Source organism: Pipra filicauda, unplaced genomic scaffold (genome assembly GCF_003945595.2).
Source record: "Pipra filicauda isolate LSUMZ 115617 unplaced genomic scaffold, ASM394559v2 scaffold7_size6619720_pilon, whole genome shotgun sequence".
NCBI classification, from domain to species: domain Eukaryota; kingdom Metazoa; phylum Chordata; class Aves; order Passeriformes; family Pipridae; genus Pipra; species Pipra filicauda.
In genome coordinates this window covers 2,669,279-2,690,919 of record NW_024104976.1, presented here as the reverse complement: position 1 = coordinate 2,690,919, position 21,641 = coordinate 2,669,279, and the positions used below count along the sequence as shown (strand labels likewise).

At 39.3% G+C, this 21,641-nt stretch overlaps 1 protein-coding gene and 1 long non-coding RNA gene across 4 annotated transcripts in view; one reads left to right on the top strand and one right to left on the bottom strand.

Moving 5' to 3' along the window:
• Positions 1 to 21,641, top strand: part of GLDN (gliomedin) — a 37,334-nt gene that overhangs the window by 11,533 nt on the left and 4,160 nt on the right. Inside the window, exons 1-9 of one of the 3 annotated variants that reach the window (XM_027732031.2) lie at positions 7,963 to 8,381; positions 11,888 to 11,939; positions 14,157 to 14,174; positions 14,804 to 14,911; positions 15,476 to 15,622; positions 16,308 to 16,433; positions 19,195 to 19,272; positions 19,356 to 19,481; positions 20,212 to 20,362. In XM_027732031.2, coding sequence (XP_027587832.2) covers positions 8,097 to 8,381; positions 11,888 to 11,939; positions 14,157 to 14,174; positions 14,804 to 14,911; positions 15,476 to 15,622; positions 16,308 to 16,433; positions 19,195 to 19,272; positions 19,356 to 19,481; positions 20,212 to 20,362 — 1,091 coding nt within the window. In that variant the 5' untranslated portion in view covers positions 7,963 to 8,096. Of the gene's footprint in view, positions 1 to 7,962; positions 8,382 to 8,493; positions 8,819 to 11,887; positions 11,940 to 14,156; positions 14,175 to 14,803; positions 14,912 to 15,475; positions 15,623 to 16,307; positions 16,434 to 19,194; positions 19,273 to 19,355; positions 19,482 to 20,211; positions 20,363 to 21,641 lie in introns of those variants that run through there. The other 2 variants (XM_039390135.1, XM_027732032.2) reach the window with 2 other exon arrangements.
• On the bottom strand, positions 16,759 to 21,071 carry LOC120325021. Its single transcript, XR_005566790.1, has 3 exons — positions 20,932 to 21,071; positions 17,884 to 18,052; positions 16,759 to 16,996 (listed from the first exon to the last, which is right to left on the bottom strand). It is a non-coding gene; the product is annotated as an uncharacterized LOC120325021 (long non-coding RNA).

Sequence of the window (21,641 nt, the reverse complement as noted above, 5' to 3'; positions counted from 1 at the left end):
TCCATTTTGCGTCTTGGTTATTGAGATGCTGAACTAAGACTGGCAACTATAATTATCTCTCTACTGGTTCTTTTATGGAAACACTGAATAGCATAGCAGAGGTTACAGAGCAAAAAATGTTACCGTAAGTCTAAAAGACCACGTAGTGCAAAAGGCTGTAGAGCAGAAAAGTTTGAGCTCAGCTGCCCAGATTTTGCTGTTGTCTCTAATGTAAAATGTACCTGTCAGAACAACTTCTTACTGCTATCAAGGATATTGCTAGATCTGATTATTACATCCAACCTATTCCTCATATAAGAGGGCCTCTGCACCTGCAGAAAGTGCAGATGCTCAGAACCTTTGAGAATGCAGTCCTGTAGTATCCAGTCTGTCATTCACATTCAAAAGTCTCATAAAAATTACTCTTTTCTTGAGACTTGTTTAGAAAATTAGTGGGGTTTTCTTTTTTGAGTCATGAGTTGTGGCATTTCTTATCCTTTTGTGGTATCTTCAGATCTTTCACTGTGGAGACAAGGAACGTATATTCAGACAGCACAATCTGAGATGCTTCTTCCCAGACATGGAATGTGCCAAATTGCTTACTTGTTGGCGTGGGCTGCAGCTACAATGCCTGTAAAGGAACTAAGTATTCTGCCAGTGCCCCCTCCATCCTGTATTCCCAGAACAATTTGAATGGTGTGTCATAGCCACGTGCCATTTCAAGATCTGCATAGACTTGCACATTTTCTGCTCTGAAAATTAAGACATGCACAGCTCTGAAACAAGGGTGCCTGGGGGAAGGGAACGTGCCCCTTCCTTCACGTGGGAAAGCCTGAGTGCCTTCCACACTTTCTCCCTAAATAAGGCAAAATATGGAAAATATAGTTTGTACATTCTGTTATTGTTACTTGTGCAGCTTTTCTGAAAATTGTGCTTCTAGATAATTTCTAGTTAAAAAACCCTACCTGAAGTTAAAGAGTAATAATAAAAATCTAATATATATTATCTCTTGATTCCTATTTCTGTTGTGTTATGGCTTGAGATAAGACAGTCAATTACAAAATACATCTGAATAAGGTCTGGTTTAGTATCATGTTTTCCCTGAGTGGTAATAGTTCTATGAATATAATTTAGTTTCCTTAACTCTCTACCTATAGGTCTAAACCTTCCCTCTGGACTTGCTTTGTTAGCAGTAGAGGAAAAGCAGCCAATTCTAGGATGGTTCTCAGGTAGAAGTCTGTGTGCTCACCTGGCTCCCATGTCTATCTGTAAGAGGCACTGAGTTGTCATGCACAAACTTGTTGAAGGTCCCTTTTTAGTTAATCTAGTGTATGTGATTTTTATCCTAATTATGGATAAATAGGTGATAATTATTTGGTTACTCATGGAAACTATAACTCTTCTAGCTCAAGAAGATCCAAATCTAGATTATTGGTAGACTTTAAAGATGAAAACGGAAGATTAATTAAATTGTTTTAATAAAGTTTTTAAAATGTCATTCTAATGCATGATTTTACTGTTCTCTTTAATCATCTTTCAATTACCTTTCAGTTATCTCACTATGTCTTTAAAATTACAATGGATTTTTCAATCAGGACCTCAAAGAATATGGTCTGTGGTTTTGATATGAGTTGACATATAGTCAACTGCAATAACCTACCTAATATAGGCAGCAGTTCTCTTGTGAATGTTCTGAGATCACATGCCATCCTCTCCATTTATAAATTATCCCAGTGCAGCTGGTTCGTTTCTTTTTCAGCTGTGTTTGTGGCTATTACTGTGTTCAGTTTTCTGAAAGTCATAGATACCAGTAGTAAATTCATTATTTGACATTTCTTCTGTATGATGTATTAAACAGATTATGTAGTGCTATTTCTTTCTCTTGGCTTTATAATCTTACAATGTAGATTTATGATGTGTACAGTTATATATCAAATAAATACGTTAAAAGTGCTCAAAGAGGTCTAATTCTCTGTGAATCGCAATAGTAAATATGAATGACAAAAAGTTGAGGGGAAACAAGCTGGAATACTCTTTGTATTTGATGCTTCCTGATTGAAAATTACCAAGAGCCACAGGCAGTGCAATCTAACAAAGTGCTGACTAAAGCTCTGTGCAGTAGTAAGGGGAATGGATGCAATGCACATATGACATAATGTAGAGGGAAGTTTCTGAAGTAGAGAGGCAATCTTACTGTTGCTCTACTCTATATACAATTATCTTTCTTCTTCCAGTCTGGTATACTGGGGCCATGGAGACATCCACTCTTTCTCCTTGGAGAGAATTCTGAACAATGGATGATGTAAGAGAGTTTCCATAGTATACAAACTCCAGTTTGTTTTCTCTGTTGTTGGAATAACTTTACCCAAAAATATTCTTTGTTGTTTTGCATCTCAATATGAAGAAAAATTCGAGTTTGATGGTTTGTTTGAAAATGAATATTTAGTATTTAGTTCCTGTCTGGTTTTCAGTTCCTTACTGAATTGCAGGATCCTTGGCAAAAAGCAAAGACTGTTTTTCAAGGGTAACTGTCTGTGGATTTATCCAGTTCTACTCATTGTTTTCAGATTTCACTGATGGTACAGAGATCTGATAGATCTGTTGAACCACTTAGCATTTGTGCTGTGTTTTGATCAGTTGCTTTTATTCTCATGCTTTAAATTATGAATGGGTGGTTGCAGCCATGGTGTTTTCATAGGTTTCTTTGCTCCTCAAGTCATCTTTGTCTATGGTACAGCTTTGACTTTTTTCCTAATGTGTGTTGGAGGAATTCTGAGCAGTTTTCTGGGAAAACAGTCTTTAGCTGCCAGTGCCCTAATGATGCATCTTTAAGGCATCCTCCTCCAATGTTATTGAATGTTCATTCAAAGACAATGAAACATTCTGCTCATGCCATTGAATAGTGCTCTTTGTGCTGCACCATAAGCAGATATTTATGGGGTTTATTTTGAACTTTAAACACCAACTTGGCTTACCTAGTAAGAAACACTTTTTCATTGGGTCTTAATTTATGATTTATCTTAAGACCAGATATTCCAAAATAACAGCTGGTATATCTTTTGCTCTGCATAAACTTGTTTACTCTTGCAACTCTGTATTCAGTAGGAATTTCCTGAAATCAGAGGTAGTTCTTAAGATGTCTTTTGTTGATTCCTTGAGGAGCTTTATGTTCTTGTACCACTGGAAAACATGTTAAGGAGTTGGGGCATAACTCCAGTTTTTCCAGATAGTAGTAGTCAAGCATTATCTAGCAATTCCAACTCTTTTCAAGCAGAATCTTTATTTGTCTGTGAAGTACTGCTTGAAAGGCTGTTGCCTTATCTAATTAAATATTCCAATCATTAATTTCACTTATTTTTGAATTTGTAACTGTTTTAATTGCCTGCTGTTTTTGGTAATAATACGTAATTGTTTAGGGCCCATCCATTTGCTGGAATTGAATTAATGTTTAAGCCTTCCTGCCAAAGTATAGTAATAAAAAAATAATTCCACACACACCCTTCTTCTTATTAATACCTTTCACCTCATGTTGACATACAAAACTAATTTTCTTAACCTTTCTGCAATATTCCATAGGAGTATCCAAGGCTTCTTCCATGAAAAAACCACATCTCCTCTGATATAAAATTATGAGTTTTACTATTTTCTGTATATTTTTATTTTCTTCTAGTTATTATTAATAGTTATTTTTTTTCCCTTGAAAAGCAAGCCTGTGTCCAATATGCCAGAATCCGTGTGGAATGTACGTGCAGAAATGGCGTGGGTTGCATTCTGGTGTGTGTCACTGCCACCAGCCTGCAGTAATTCTGTGGGGTGATGTTGATCACACAACTTAGTGTGCTCTGAATCACCAAGTCTGCTCTTCTGTCTGACCTACAGCTGCTGCAAAGGCATTTCAAACCTACGTGTTCCATTTTTTCCCAAACATGAATATACTGTGACCTAATATGAATTTCAAAATCAAGCCTCTCTTTTTTACATGTGGTCAGGAGTCTCTTAACATTTTAAAGCTAAGTCTTTGCTGCAGAAACAGAGTTGATTTCAGTGCCAATATTGAACTGCAACTGCGATTTGGATGGAACAGCTCTGCAGCTGCTCGGCTGCTGGTGCATCACATGGTTTGAGCAGTGATAACAGGGATGAGGAGAAAGGGCATTTGCAGCTCTTACTATGACTTGCCTTCCTTAGTACACCCACCCTGAACAAAAGGTTGCAGCAGTTACCAGTATCAGCTGTTGCAAAGGAAAGCACAAGAAATTTACTGAAAAACATTAACTGTTCATCAGTTTGACAGTGTAAAGAATGATCTTCCCCTTCTACTTTGTAGGTTTGGAGAGTGGAGTAGGTTTGCAATTGTAAAATGAACGTATTAAACCTTTATTATATTTTCTGAGAAGAAGGGGTATTAGATAAAATCTGTCAATTACCATGGGAGGTTGTGAGAGCTTTAAAAGACCTTGTTTCCACTTCAACTAGTTCAGGAAAAGAAATTACCTTCTTTCTAATAGCATTCATAACGATTATAATCTGTATAATCTTGTCATGCCATGATCAGAGGCAGTTTGGTTAACTGTCTTATAAAAGCATCATCCTCAGCAACTTAGTCCATTGTTCAGCATTAGTTACCAACTCAAAATAAGGTGCCAATCTCCAGTGTGCTTTATCACTGGGGCAGCTGCCAAAATAGATGAGATTTCAGTAATAACAATTTCTACAAAGTAAAACATCAGTGGGAACATTAGTTAAGTGTGACACCATCTGAATACATTCTGAGCTTCAGAACAATCAAGTGATATTCTTTATTATACACATAGAGAGCAATTTGGATACAAAAATATCTCTTGTGGTAAAGTTCTGTTGTATTTCCTAAAAATTCATTTCAACTGCAGAAAGCTGAAATTGTGAAAAGCATAAACATGATGTTGTATCTGCAGTTTGAATATTGATAGTTCCTTTCTAGTTCCCATGTTACTTGGACAGATGTACATCATCTCTGTATGCCTGCTTCACTGCATGTCAGTTATGAGGGACACTTGTGTTAGGGCATCCTTTAGAGATACAGATTCTGGAAATGCCAGGAAATGATTGAAGTGCTACTTGCTGGCATTGTGCCTATCTGAAAAAAACCCTGATGGACATAGGGGATAACAGTTTTCTCACATAGGTTTAAATTGCTATTGAGTATATTTTTTCTGTCCTTTTGGTAAGGAAATAGGATTTATCAGCAACATTCCCAAGCCTCAATTCTGCTTTGCTGCTCATCACTCTACCATTGGGACCTTTGATTTTCATCATGAAGAAGGAACAGAGCCATTGAATGTGAAGCTGATTTGCAGCTGATGACAAGTGTTATATGGACGAGCCAAAATTTCAGGGGACCAGAGATCCAGAAGGTGACATAGGATTTTTGGGTGGTAGCAGAGGATATTTGAATGAAGTGCTGTTTCTATGGGATGGGGGAAGACTCAGTAGAAAGCTGGGACAGGAATGTCCACAGTCCAGTAGGACAGCTGCTTCTGCCACTGGAGCAGCAGTAGAACTTCCTAAGAAGTCGTGGGAATGCCTTCGCCACAAAATCGTGCTGTTAACTGGTGCCTGAATTTCGAGAATTGGGCAATTTCTTGCCAGAGGTGTAACTGCATCCTAGCAAACCAAGCACAGCACTGCACACACCTCCATTTAACCTCTGCTGCAGGGAGCGGCTCTGGAGCAATTAACAGCCTAGGAAAGAATCCTGCTACTCTGCCATCTAAGCAGGTTCCCTACTGCAGCCTTGGATAGGATGTTCATGATCCAATGGCCTGGGTTTTTTAATGAAAAATGGTCAATTGTTTTTTGATTGCAATGCAGAGAAAACCTTGCAAGATTAGACGGGGAAGCAAGAGTGCTGTGTTGCTTTTGTTATTCCCTAAATTGTAGCTCATTATTATTATACTCTATTTTACTCAATCATTATGCTCTGAAATGGACAATAAAGATGAAGAATTACTGTTTGTTATGCTGTACGGTCTCCAGAGTGCAGTTCTATTTGTTTTTGTAAAGAAAGTTTTAGTTTGCTGGTATGATAGATTCTTACTAGTTTTGTTATATCTCTGAATTATAAACTAAGCTTGCTTAAGATATACTGTCTTCTGCAAGGTCTTATTTCTTTTTCTTCTTTTTCCTTCACAAGATTAATATTATAAGCAAAACTTAATTATGCACTTCTATGTTAAGCTAGGACATCAACAGCAAACTCTCCTGGTTTTGGCTGGGATAAAGTTGATTTTCTTCCTGGTGGTTGGTGCAGTGCTGTGTTTTGGATTTAGTATGAAAATAATGTTGATAACACAGAGACATCTTGGTTGGTGCTGGGCAGTGCTTACCTGAAGTTCAGGACTTGTCAGATTCTCATGCTCTGCCAGTGAGCAGGTGCACAAAAAGCTGAGAGCCAGGACAGCTGACCTGAACTGGCCAGAGGGATTTTCCATACCATGGAACATCCTACTCGTTGTAGATATTGGGGGAAGTGACGGAGCAGCTGTGTGTTACTTAGTTTCCAGCTGTGGTTAAACCACAATACATAGTAAGCAATTACTCTTATAACCTTCATTGACATCAGAAAGGCTGTTTATGTATAGGTAGAACTTTGTGATAGCGTCAGGGTAGTCTGCCAAGGCATCAAATGATTTTTCAGGAGGTTTTACATATTTGGTTTTGTTATTATTCTTTAGAATATCTTAAAGTAGATTTAGACTAGATATAAGGAAGAAAGTTTTTATGATGAGAGTGGTGAAACACTAACACAGGTGGTAGATGCTCCATCTGTGGAAACATTCAAGGCCAGGTTGGACAGGGCTCTGACATCCTGGTGTAGCTGAAGGTGTTCGTGCCCATTGCAGGGTGTTGGACTGGGTGACCTTTAAAGGTGCCTTTTAACCCAGACTATTCTTTGCTTCTATGCTGGTGAGCCTTACACCTTTGGATGTATGATGATTTTCTTCTATCTCATGGGATGGGGTGGAATGATGTTTGTTCCCTCTACTTTCACCCTGCTCCACTCACACCTACTGTGACAGTTTCAGAAGGAAAGAGTCTCCAATGCAATCAACGCCTGAGGGCACCAACACTTTTTGCATAATTTTTTATTTCAGAGAGATGAGAACTTTATTATGATGGAATTGTTTTCTTGGCTTCTGTACTGTGTTTTACCAACTGCAGCAGAACTGTGTGTATGAAATTCATGTTTGATTTGACCTAATAGTTCATCTATCAGTGCACTGTGGGATTAGTGTGAATTACAGGCCAATAGCTTAGTTAGAATGGAGACAAAACATTGTATTTGATCAGTTGCAGACAACTGTTGTGTTGAGGATCAAGAACCCTCTCTTGTAGGAAAGCTGGTATTCAAAAGCTGTGAATTTCTTGAGGTCGATTTGAAGTGGTACCTATGTAAGAAAACACTCAGCTTTGGTTTGAAATTTAAATGTCAGCTTTTAAAATAACTTTTTAGAAGAAAGTTTCTAATTTCAGAAACTTCTATATTGTTCATGAAATCTTTATATTTGGTCAAATTCTGCTATTCCTTATAACAGTGAAATTCTGGGTAATTAATCTTGGCTATGACTTATTCGGTAGCAAAATTTGTTGTATTAGAGATATCCCATGTCACAGAAGGTTAGAAGGAGTAAATGGGCAAAAGCCTGTGCTTGAACAACTAAAGCAACAGGTAAAGGGTTATTAGTGAAATACAAGTGATATTCTTACCTAATGAGTCAATATGATCTTAATATAGCAAAGTGTTGGTATGAGCTACAGAGTGACAGGATCTACGGAGGGGCTTTTACCACGCAGTGTCACTGCTCGCACCACCACTTTGGGGGATGAAGTCAAGGAGAATCCTGATAGCTGGAAAAGGCCATGTGCAATGTGAAAGTCACGCCTGACCACGGGCTGCGACCGAGAGCAGCTTCCCGGTCCTGGCCGGCTTTGCGGGATCGATGCCAAGCCCTGGTGTGGGAGGGGACGGTGGCGGCCGGGCTTGGTGGCCCCGTGCCCCCTTCCCCTGTCCTGGGCCCCCTCCCGCAGCATCCCTGGGGATAAATGCGCGCCGGCGGCGGTCCGCCCGTGCCCGTGCGATGGAGGCGGGCGGGCGGGCGCTGCTGGCGGCCGTGGGGCTGCTGTCGGCGCTGAGCGCGGCGGGCACGCTGTTCCTGCTGGCGCAGTGGCGGGAGCTCGGCGCGGCGCTGCGGGAGCTGGAGGCAGTGCGGGGGAACGGCTCCGTGCGGGGGCTGCCGGGCGAGCCCGGTCCCGCCGCCCCCGCCGCCCGCACCAAGCGGAGCCGCCGCGGGGAGCGCGGCCGCGGCACCGTGCGCGCCGAGAGCGACGAGATGCTGATGATGCTGACCTACTCCATGGTGCCGGTACGGCCCCGCCGGGATTGGGGTGCCGCCGGGGGATGGGGGATTTGGGACAGTCGCTTGTCCCAGCTGTAGCCTGAGGATCCCGCCAGCCCCGCGGTTTGCCCTGCCGGGGCCGTCCCGCTCCTGCCGCGGCGGGGTTTACCTGGAGCGAACACACCCACCTGGTACTTGGAATCTCGCGCCAGGGGTTCCTACTGCTGTCTGTAAATGCTGAGACGACAGAGCTGATGGGCCACAGAGCTGAGGTTGCCGTTAAACTTTACAAGTCGAAGTTACACAGACAAATGGAGGGAACTTTTGGATTTCGTGTAACTTCAAAAATTTAGTTGCAATAAGTCAGTTTCTAAGTTACCAGTTTCCAAGGTTTCAGGTTTTTAAAACTACCACCACAAGCAGAACTCCCTTGTGTTTTCTGCTGTTCAGCATCTCACTGCAAGGTACTGGACATCACTTTATCAGTGAAATTTCATTTGATTTGATTTTGATTTCTTTGAGATTGATAGTGCTCTTTCAGTAGGGGTTAAATTTAGGGTGGTATTTGATGGGTCAGGAGAACTGTATGTCCTTTCTCTCTGGCAAAACTGGCATAGTTTTTTGCATGTCAGTGAAAAGATTATCTTTTCTCAGTAGGAAACAGGTCACATAGCTGAAAAATTTTAAATAGATTGAAAAGCTTTTACGTTCTGAGTCAGAAGAAATGCAAGAAAAATATTACTATTGAGAGAACCTTAATGGAAGTTCTGTCCCAGAAAGGGCTGCAGGCATAGGCCCACAAAAAAAAGCAGGAGAGGTTAACTCAGGCTCTTACTCATGTCATTAATATTACTGGTTTTAAAAGTTATGTGCAGAAAATACCTCTTCAGTAATGTTTTGTTGGCGTGTTTTGTTAATAAATTATTGTAATCATCAGTTCACAGTGATAACTACTCCTTTAATATTAGAGCTTAAGAGACTGTAGAGCAGAAAGTGTTGATAGTGACTTTTTTTGATTTTTAGTGGCACTTGGATGCCTGGATAATTTGACAGTGGCCATTAAATGTGCTATTCCACTGTCATTAGGTACCACACACAGATTACATGAATTTTATTACCCTCTTCAAATAGAACCAAGCACGTGGTGTGTATTTTAACAGCATGTGACCAGAATATGCACTTGTGCCTTTAAACATCCACTGTGACTACTGCTGTGTGCATGTGCTTCATTTAAATGTATCCTGCAGGGAGTTGCTGGGGGGGGTGGTCATGCCTTTTTGTTCTTACAAAGCTCCCATCAAACATTTTTCTGGCTGCTGCTCAGAGGAGTGTGTGACTGTGTGCAGACTCACTTGCTCAAGGGGAAAAAAGGTGCCCTTAGAAAAATTTTCAAGCACCCCCTCCTCCCACTCCTGCATTTCTGTGTTTTGAATATAACTCCCACTAAGTTAATTTCAAGGCTTGACTACTTTTGTACTGTGAGACAAAGTTCCTCAGAGCTGGTGAGATGACCCCTGTTACACTGGTGGGTCTTGGAACAACGTTCCAGCCTCTGCTGAATGTGGGGCCCAAATGGAGGTTTTGCCTGAGCGGGTTCTCTCTTGTGGTGGGAGCACCAATTTCTGCAGGTGTCAGTGTCCCACTGCTCATGGAGATCTGGTGTGGCCACTGCTCAAGGATCTTTAAAATAACCTTAGGCATCAAGTCCCGTATTTTAGCTTTGATAACATGAGTATATTTTTGGTTCTGGGCCTATTGTTTCTGTATTTGTGTTTACATATACTTATTTTGTAAAAAAATAGGAAATTGGCAAATCTGTTGGTGCAGAAAGACTGACACAAAGGTAACAGTCCAGTAAGTTTCAAAGTGTGATTTAAGACAGTGCAAGAAGTGGTGGCTTATGGGGGCTACCAATTATCTGAGTAGTTGTTTCATAGTTTAACCTTTTTTCTTTTTATTTTTTTTTCACAATTTCTTTGTGAGAAAACTTAATTTCTAGCATTTGAATAAGATACTTTCATCTGTAGCTTTTCTTAGTGATGATGCTGGCTGATTGAACAGTCTGCTCATCTCTCATTGCTAAGCTGGAGGTTCTGCTATAGTCTATTTGCACTTCCTGAGTGCCATGTCCTTTTAATTGTCCCCTGAGTTGCACTGAATGGTAAAAGTAGTGCTGCTGAGGTAATTGAAGGGCCCCAAAGCAAGTTGTGATCACTTCATCAACCTCAGCAGAACTATTTTAATTAAAATGCAGTCAGAATTAGAGTACACATGGACAACGTATATTTTACAAATTAGAAGGTAGGAGACAAGTATTTTTGAGGAGTGTGAGGGGAAAGAGAACAAACCTGATATTCAAAACCAGTTAGCACTTTTCAGCTAATTTAAATTGAGTCTAAATTTCTAAATGTAAGAGCTTTTCCAGTCCAGTCTGGAATCCAGTACCTTCACAGTATGTATCAGTCAGAACAGGAACCCATTGTCAAGTATGGTTTGGTTTTTCAGGAAAAGAATCCTTGCCATCAAAATAATTGTCCTTTCTTTGAGTCTGTTAGATTTGTCAGTTGAAACTAATGATGCATTAATTTTAAAAATTATGATTGACAGTGGCAAATAACCTTTCTAGGATCAAACTTCAACCTGCCTTTCAGATTGCCTTGCACTCATTTGTTCTGTCCTTTGGGACTAGTGCATTCCATTATTTGTAAATAGAGTAATTGTACAAAGATGAATAAATGTGAAACTCTTGGTAAATGGTTCATAAATTATCATATATTGCACAGCCCTGAAGTAATGACCTTTTTATTTCCTGGCTATAAACATTAGACTTTCCCACAAAAGAGCTGAGGCACTGTCAGTGCTCATGTTCACAATATCCTTATTCCTGCTGGTTGTTTTGATGAGTTGCAAAATATTTTAGTGTTGACTCTCAGGATGCAGGACAGGTAAAGTGAATATTTGCCCGGCCAAGAGTCGTGTATTTTGTAATGATGACTTTTTAACTGATACATTTTATTCTACTCTAGATTAAGAGCATCTTTATGAATGTGTCTTCCACATTTCAAATTTGCAGATCTTGGTTATTCAAAGATAGGAAATCACTTATTTGGAACACAGGACACCTTTCTGTCTTAATGTGCCATGTTGAAAAAGTTTCCATCATTTGATGCAAATATAAAATAAAATTAATGTAATTTTTATTGGCTGATGTTGGCTTTTAATACACGTTTTAATACATGTTTTACAGTAATGTGTGAAATTTGATGACTAGATGATGTATAGAGTTGTCTGGCCAATATTTTATTCATATTTTCAGTAAGGATTAATATGAGGTATATTGAACAGATGCCTATGAGAGAAACAGTCTGATGAGGTGGATGGTGTCACAGTGTTAAGGTAATTCTGAAAAGTTTATTCTTATTAACAAAGTGGCCAGTTGTATCTTTGTTTTTGAAATTATTTCTGTAGGTAAAGCGAACCAGACACTTTTATGAAATACACTGTTTTCAACTTTACTTTCTTTGCAATATTAGGTCCGAGTGATGGTGGATTTATGTAACAGCACAAAAGGGATATGCTTAACAGGTATGTTTATTGCCTTAAGCACTGCACCTCTGTGACCTTCAGGAACACAGAAATACAGTGTTTTCAGAGAACCTGAGGTCAATAACTGTGTCAAAGAACTATGCTATTTACTCTATCAGAATTTAAAAAAAAAGATACTAGGTGCCACTTTGGGACTTATCTGTACCCATTTAATACAAATGCTGGAACTTAAGGAGCTCTGCTGATGTTACTTGGAACTATTTCTTTTCCATGTAATTTTCATAAACAAATCTCTCAGACTTGGATGTTTAAAATACTAATTGAGGTTTAATCATGGTATTTTTGTGTATACCACACTTGAAACCTAACATGGGATGAACATAGATGGTATAGAAACCCACTCCTGTTGTTGCAACTGCAGTGGAGCAGTGGGACTCGGATGAGCACCTTGTCTCAGCTGCATTGGACCCACGGCTACAGGATGTTTCACATCTTACCAGGGAGGAGTGGAGCAGCTCATGGTTGGGACAAGAAAAGGTGTGAGAAGTTTTGATGTGATTTGGTGAAGAGTTCAGGGAGCAGCCAATTTAAGAGCAACTGTCCAGCTTTGAAGTCTATCACAGAATCAGTCATGTTATTTTTGAAAAGTAGAAGATTAGGAAGAAGTCAATTTTTTATGAGTTAAAGAAAATGCTTCATTTGCTGTCTGGTTTGAGTTATCAAATGGCTATAAGGTCCATTTGACTCCACTGATTCAACACAAATGAGAACTACATAGTACACACAGATGTCAAATACTGCTTCTGAAGTTGTAGGTCAGTTCTGATTATAACAGACTGAAACACAAACAGTCTAAAAGTTTGCTTCTTTGGGCTTAGGACTTGTAAATTCACATTACTGAGTGCCTTCTGTACCTTCTTGTCTCTGAACACCATTAAATGCTTGGCTTTCTCTGCTATAGGCCCTAGTGTCATTTGCTGCTCTTCAAGCACCTTTCTTATCTATCTTTTGCTTATACAAAGAGCCTCAGTTTTGGGGATGAGGAAGTAAGTGAATGCACTAATAGGATGTAACACTGTAGTGTGGAAAAAATGGCCATTTGCTAGAGAAATGGCAACGATGTTAACTGATGTTACTGCCTGTACTGATTAAAAGGGATAATTGTTATAATGGTATTGTTAAGATGGTTTTCACTTTACTTTGTAATTAATGCTGAAAATGGTCATCTTTAGGGAAATCTAATAATTACTGTTATTTTCTGTTGTAGAGAGTTTTGCTGAAGCAAGAGTACTTTGGCTGGATAACAATGTTCACAGAACTGATTTGGTTCTTTAATTGCAACTTCCACCTTTCTTTGTATTCTCCTAAAGCTTTTTTTTTTTTTTTTAATGTGTACTGGGTATCATAGAAGATAAATCTTGTTACAGAAACATCAGAAACATTTTCTCTTTTAGTCTTGTTTACTTTTGCCTGCTATGCTTGCTTCTCATTAGGGCCCTTTATCTGAGCTATGTCAGAGACATTAAGACATTAAGGTTTCAGTGTTGCTGAATACCTGAAGCGAGTTCAAGTTCTAATGCACCAAGCAGTTTCTGTGGGAAGCTCAATCCAGGCTGGAGAACAATCACATGTGAAAAGCCTGATTGGGATTTAGATGTAGTTAATAGGAATGATACAATCTCCCCTCCCCAAACATTCCCTTCCCCCCTGCCTTTTTTTAAAATTTAAATAGTCTGAGTCCTGACTGGCAATGAAATATCTGTAAAACACAGAGCAGTGTGGCATGTGGTGTATTTTTAACAAGGTTTTTAATCGTCCCATTCAGCAGTATTGCAAAGCTACTAATCTTCTGCTGTAACAGGTTGTTGGAGAACACTTAAGTGAAGGAAATGTAAAGACTGCTAAGTGCCTTGCATCCATGGCTTTGTGCAGGCACTGAAGCCCCTGACAGTGAGATTTCACTGTAGAGGTTTTTTGTCAAACCTTTATCAACTGAAATCTGAAAAAAGCAAAATGTGTGTATGTAATTGTGTTGAAGGATTCTCTTTCACTAAGTCTGAGCTACCGCTAATGCTCAGATAGTTATTTATAATACAAAGCAGTTAAATAGCTAGATGTTAATTTTGAAATTTGAGGAGTTTTCCTCCCCTTCTACTGTTCTGATCTAATGCTAATCAGTTCAATTTGGAATTGCTTTGTTTTCTTGGTGGGTTAAATTCACCATTTCTTCCTGTGTTTTTTTTTTTCTTACTGCAGGCCCTCCGGGTCCCCCAGGTAAGATACTTGGATAATTTCAGTAACATTTTGAGGTAATTAAAACAGTTGCTGCTACAAAATGTTGAAATGTAGAAATGCATCTTTCACAAAATACTTTTCTATGTAGCATGAGGGAAGGTTGAATGCCTGCCTTTATAGTTTTTGTATATAGGTCAGCTGTGCTCCTTCTGAGGCAGGGGAGGTTTTAGAAATTATAATTTTCTAGTGAAGGGAGTAGAATATTCAATCAAAACCAAATGGAATTAAGGGTGCTTAAGTAGCATTTAGCTGAAGAGAGGAGGTTATATATTAAAAAACTCAGAATAAACAGATATTGTAATTTAACATCTCTTTAAAAATATTGATTACTGACTACACACTTCCCCCATAGCTTTTCCTCCTTTCTTATTTAATTCCCTCTCCCTGTTCTCACTGAAGTGTTGCTGTATGAATGTGTACTTGCTTTCTTTGTGTGCTGCTTTACCTGTGAGTCTGCTTAGAGTAGTTCTCTGTGTCAGAAAAGTATGAGTTATGTTTTTCCAGGTTTCAAGTATATATATAAAAACATACTGCATGTAAATATAGTAGATTTAAGGATAAATTGCATTTAGCAGTGAAAATTCAGTTGTGCTCTTTGGTTTCATCAGGGCCTCCTGGACTTGATGGACTGCCTGGCTACAATGGATCAGATGGAGTCCCAGGCATACCAGGACAAAAGGGAGAACCAGGACTAAATGGAAAAAGAGGAAAAATAGGTATTTTTTAAATGGTTATTTTAAAAAAACAGATGTTATTTTGTTAAAAAAGATGTTAAAAAAACAGGTTATTTTAAAAATTCAGATGTTCCTTCTTGTAGACCTTTGTACAGGGAGAAGGGTTTCAAAGTTTACAAAGAAGGTGCATGTTACAGAATTCTGTAACATTCATTGTCTCATACTAAGCTTTGGCAGATTATTCAGACTTACTCTACAGTGAGGAAGATGGTATATATACACCATAGAATATTGCACACTAAAATTACTGAACTCACTTAATTGAATATCCGTATTCTGAACTCACTAGTAATTGCTGTTATTGTAAGAATATATCTACTCCCTCAACCTACCAACATCACAGCCCTTGACTTCAGACTTTTTAAAAAGAAAGCCAGAGTTTGGGTTACAGCATTTCTTTGAAATCCAAACAAATTACAGCTACCCAGCTAAATACAGGTGAAAAAAAAATAACTAGAGCAAATATGGTTTGCAGTAAAAATGTGTATTAATTGGTGCTTAATGCTGGAGTAGAGTTCTTGGTACTAAAATGCTTTTTAATTCTAGGTCTGCCAGGACCAAAAGGTGATCAAGGACAGAAAGGAGAACCTGGAGAAATGGGTTTACCTGGCAAGGATGGTATGCCAGGAGTAAAAGGTGCAAGAGGAGCCAAGGGGGAAAAGGGGGATGCAAGCAATGATGTGATATTAGAAGGTATGAAGAAGTGCTCTTGCGAGTTCTCTTGCAACAGTGTGCTTGACAGAAAAAGATACCTTCCACTTCTGAAGCATGAATGTGATGTGCAAGAGCAGGGCCAACCAGTATAAATATGGTAGACACACATAGTGAAGCTTGAGTACTGCTGTGCCCAGGAGATTGTTCTCTTTGTAATGCAAGTCCTCACACAAACTTTTCTGCTTGGGCTTTAGGTTGAGGTGTTTGTGAACTCCACCCTTTCCAATACACTTCCAGACAGCTGACCTTCTCCTACTTTCTTTCAGTGTGGTTTTATTTCTCTATTAGAAAATGAGGGTCAGATATCCACTCAGGAATACATGAAGCAGCCAAATATAAACTGTGTAAAATTATAGCAATGTAGCATCTGAAGTTGAGGTCTTAGAATACAGTGAGTAAAAGGCAGCAGTGCTTTACAGCTCTCTAATGTGCCTGTAATCCAGACAGATAAAATGCACTGATGACCTACACCTTGTGAAATTCTTCATGGTTCAGCTTCCAACAACCAGCATTCCAGTGTGTATTGCACTGTATTTCTGTACTCAGAAACCTCTTAAGAAAGAGAGAGGCTGTTTTAGAGATGTCTCCAAGTCTGCCACATGGTTCTCTGCAGGTTGCCTGTTGTCTGTGCAAGGCCTGTGACAGGACTCTGTTTTGTACACAGGTGCAAAAGGTGAACCTGGACCACCAGGGCCCCCTGGACCACCTGGACCCCCGGGGCCTCCAGGTAAACGTAAAGGTAAAGCTAAAGCAGAGCTTCAGGAGAACACATGCAGCAGCACATGCACAGGTTAGTTCTCCCCAGTGTTCTTTTTTGTATTATGAACTAGTTCAAGACTAAAACATTGCTTCAAGTGTCACAAAACAGTAAGCACAGGTTTAATTTTGCTTGGCATCAGTAAAACTGCAAACTTAAAGCTGAATATACGTTTAGGTGTTTTACTGAAATATGGCTTGAATAAGGCAGCAAGTTACCACCTGTACAATATTAGTCTTTTCATTGTGCTACGCTAATGGTCAGGCAAAGTGTTTAAAAATGGTGTTTTTCTGTTAGATGGGATACGTAAGGAAAGTATGAGAAATGCAGTCAAAATTTTTGGCTTTTAAGTGCTGACTCTTTAATTTTACATGTAAATACATCACCTTGATTCTGGATATTGAAGTATCTGAACAGAGCCCAGAGGGACTCCCTACAACAGAAAGTAGAGAGCTGGAGCAGAAATCTCATCCTATTTGAAGTTCAGAAAGGCATGAAGTACTATAGGAGATAATTGGGCCATTTGCTCACGTGGCCTCTTTTCAAGTGTTGAAGCAGCCTGAAGTGCTTTGCAGGATAAGCCTTCTGATGGATTTCTGATGGATTTGAAATCACAGTGTGCAAATGGGAGTTACAGTCAAATAACTCTGCAAAGATGAGATCTTCCTCAATGAGCTTTTATGTTTTATGACTTAGTAAGCCATGAGATCTTATTACCAAAATTCAAAGAATAACCCAGCTTTTATAATTAAATATTCATATCCTTTTCAAGGAAAGAGAATACACATACTGATTTACAACTGTAATTAACTTATTACATAAGAATACAAGACTGGTTTCTTCAAATTAAATTTTGAATTGGGTAAAACTTTTTTTTCTTCAAAAAAGAGAATAATTAGTTGAAAGCTCGGGTGTATTTTTTCTCAATGGTACTGTTAGTGAATTCTAAAAGAAACAAAACATCTCTGCTCCAAACTGCCTTGCTCCATCCCTCCTCCAACAGACCAAATCAATAGTTTTAATGTCTTGTAAACTCCACTAACTCTCAACCAGAATGTTTTATGATAGGAATCAGTAGGATATTTATCTTGTTTTTTTGATGGAAAGAAAGTAATGAAAATTTCCCATAGGAGTCTCTGATTGAAAACTGTCTTTTTAATTTGAGTTGCTGTCTGATTGATGCAGCTGAAAGGCCCTCAGAGTACTGCAGCTATTCTCAAACACAAACAGTACACTCAGCTTTGCTGCACTGACCTGCTCCCTGACTGCTCTGCAGCCTTGGATAAACTACTGTACAGGGAACCGCTCATCCAGTCAACTGCATCTATCAGACTCAGCCCAAGAAAATTAACTTGTGCACTGTAATTTATGATTTCTGCTGAGTGGGTTCCTTTTTTGAGATATTCTGACAATATTTTGTGATCAGAAGCTGGAAAGGATCCAGAGGGATTGGTAGATTCCAGCTATAGGGCACTGAGCTTACCATGGTTGGGTTGACTGTTTAGGCCTTTTTTGGAGATACACTGTGATCGCTTGCAAACTTTCAATGTCATTTCAGCAAATGCCTTAGATAAAAGGACGGGAGAAATACATCTTGTTCTTGCTTTGTGTTGGAGTAGTTTTCTTCCGCATGAGCAAAGAGAGGACACAACCTAAAGGAAAAAACAACAATTCAGTATAATCTGTCCTTTCTTTCCTCAATGTCATGGTGCCCTTTCAGCATTACTTTATTTCATATTTTTACTATCTTTCTCACTTAAATTTCAGCACAGATCTGTAAATCCCAGAAATACGTGGCAAAGAAACAAGAAGAATATGTGTTTAAAAGAATTTGCAGCCTGTATATCAAGCAGTGTGCAATATGTAAGGAGATGAAAGTTAAGAATGGAATTAGAAAACAAGGCTACAATGAAATAAGGATATTTTCAGCAAAAAGCTGAGAACTGTTCTCTGTGGTTATTCCTGCTAAGCAAACTGAAATGTGTCACGTTGTTTTAAGGGCAGAAGACGTACCTGGTTTTACAGAAAAAGGTCCATAAATAATTTAATTCAGGCCTTGTTTTAATGGTAAACTCAAAGGGAAAATCCAACCAATGCTCCTCATGCTGTTGAGGGGTGGGCAAAAATGTTTTCAGGTCTTTGTTTCTAATGTGAAACATTTCTATGCCTGTAAGTATCATAATGCATCATTTCCCTCAGTCTTTCACACTGCTGCTTCTGTGGCATGGGTGGCTGAGCTGCAATCTTATGCATCATTGTGCTCAGTGTATGTGTTAGTGCTTTATTGCTGTCTTGGGCTGGAGTGTGGCGATCTGGGAATGATGCTTTTGAGTTTAACAATCACTCATTCCAAGAAAATGTTTTTGGTATTACTGCGAAATCAGCCGTTTTCCAGCTACCTCAGTTGTGTAAAGTTATCTAAGGAAAAAAGGGCAACTGTCTTTCTAACCAGCTTCTCAGGAATTCATAGCTAAGGAATTAAATCTGTTGATTTAATTAGTTACTCCTCGAAGTTCACTGTCAGCCTGACAACCTCAAGGAAACAAACCAACCCAAACATTTCATTTCCTTGAGAGGAGTGAGAGCAAATCCTTCCTAGTCTCATTTTTTGACCAGACCAACCTAAGCAGACTTTTTTCTCAGGTGAAACAAAATCCCAGTTGTCATCCCTTTATTTTAGTGGAGTCACTGATGTGCACATCTGTCATGTGCATGTCAAACAGAGAAATGTCTATTGTCTGTCATGTCAAATAGAGAAAAATGACATATTTTACCATTTCTCCCTCAACTCCAGGTGAGTGTGCTGAACCAAATGATGACACCCTGGCTGGAAAAGCTGAAGACAGAACCCCTGGTCCTTCAAAAAAACCTGGTAACCTGCTGCAGAGCATGACTAAGTGCTATTTGCTGTTTTAGTGTCACAGATCATGGACATGTGCTTTTTTTTTCTACTAGAATGCATCATAACATCTGTGGGAAGTCCTGTTCACTTTGTCAGTGTTCAGCAAACGTTTGGAACTTGGATGCGGGAGCCTGCAAATATAAGTGATGAAAGGATTTGGCTTACCATGCATTTCTTAGGTATTTTTAGTAGTAGTCATAAGCAAAAATCCATTGTTATACTGACACTGCTTCCTTAATCCCTTCAAACTAAAGTAATAAGTATAATGGGGTTTTACCCACATCTTTTTCAGAGTATTTTCCATATTACCTGTATAAAACTTGACTATAAATATGGTTGTAGGCATTTGTAGTGTCAGACATCTTGAGAGCCGTCAGATTTTAAAAATAGTTTGAAGTTTTCAGTTTGTTGTTTTCTTTTTTTTAACAAATCCAAATTGAAATGCCTGTTGTTTATGGTGTTTTATTCTTTTCTTTCAAGAGTTTCTCTTTTCTATGGCTTTACTTCCCTAAATTGTAGCTAGGAGTTTTGCCCTTTCATTTAGCCAGGCATGAAAATGAATCAGTTTCTGCATTAGCTACATTAAGAGCACGAAAATGCCCAGGACATAAGTGGAAAAAGGAAATATTTCTGCATATATATCAACTGTGTTTGGAATGAGGGCCCATTAAGTCTGTGGGAAACAGGCTCTTGTTCATCTCCTATATATTTTTGTGTGTGTTTCTGGATTACTTCTTCACATTTCAGCAAGATGAATCATTATTGAAAACACACATACAATTGTTATCTGTCAGATAGTTGATTGAGATTGACTTTTACTGAAGACTGAATTTTAGAATAGAGATTTCAAAATTAGATGAACCAGATGATAGTCCTTTTTTTTTTTCTCATGTTTTCCCTTTTGTTTAGGAAACTCTATAAAAGAATATGAGAATTCCAATGCCTTGCTGAATGACAGCTACAGGATCATTAACATCACGGGATTCTTTTATGGATGTGGTCATGCAGTACAAAACAATCATCTGTACTATCAGAAGGGAGGAACCAATGTCATTCTGAAGTAAGTCAAACATAGTTGTCTTAAAGCAAGTGATGGTGTGGAAGGAGGAGCAGTGGGTTAAAGTGACAGAGGTGAACCTCAGAAAAGCAGACAACTTTCCTTGTACTGTTTTGTGTTTCTTTTTGATCCTAACTAGGAAGAATGGTGGAATGGCTCAGAACTCTTTCCAGAACAGAAAAACTCATTCTTTACAATCTATAACTACAGTGTGGGCCACCAGCCTTCCATTTGTGTGTGCAGATGCCGCAGAAGGAGGGAAATTGGGAGGGTAGCCCAGGTCCACTACTCTGCTGTGACAGTTCTTTAGGTATCAGAGCTGAACTGTGTCTAAGGGGTTCACCTCTGCAGTTACTATGTGGTAGGGGAACTGGGCCTCAAGATGACAACAGATTTTTCTTTTGGCTATCCTGGGGTCCAACAGGTTTCTATTATACATTACATTGCTGTGGGTGTTCTTCAACTTGGATTCTTTCCTGCGTTCATAATTGCAAGAAAGAAATGAGAACTGACTAAGGAGTTTGGATATCAGAAAAAGGCATTTGATTTAGAAAAATAACTTGTGCATCTACCTGCACCTGAGTAAGAACTGGTTCAGCTGCAGTCTGGGAGGCACAGGGGGTGGCTCTGCAGAGCTGCTCTCCGGGCTGCCGCGTGCTCTGCTCTCAGCTGGCCCGGGAGTGGATGCTGCTGGATGCTGGAGCAGAGGAATGCACTGAGGCACCAGCTGAGGACGTGGTGACCTGGTGAATCGCACATTCCATTGTGGAGGAGTGGCTCCAATGTTTGATTTCCTTGTAATAAGAAGTTCCTACAACTCTCCCGATGTGTGTCCCTGAACTGGAACTGGGAATTACGTCTCTGTTTCGGTTTCTCCTGAGGACAGAGACAGACAATACAAATCAAAACCAAAATCTCACCTTGTGGGAAGAGCCAAAGACAGACAGTCCAAGGGCAAGTGAAAGATTGCGTGTGCTTTCAAGTTCTTACACGACTCTGATGTTTAAGCCAAGAACATTTACTATACTTTGATGTCTTTTCCCAAGCAGGTGTGAGTGCTGCCTTCCTATATTCATGTGGATGCCAAGGAATGTGAGCAAGCTCTGTGGATTCTATAATATTTATTCTGCAAAGACAAGCTCACTTTTTGGCAACCTCCTTTAAATACCTTTAGGCTTTTTTTCTGTAAAAGATCATCACAGTCTAAGCAATACATAGTGATAGGGTAGAGATTCCTCAGCTTTGCTTGGGTACCATTAATTGAGAAATGCTTTCCTGTACA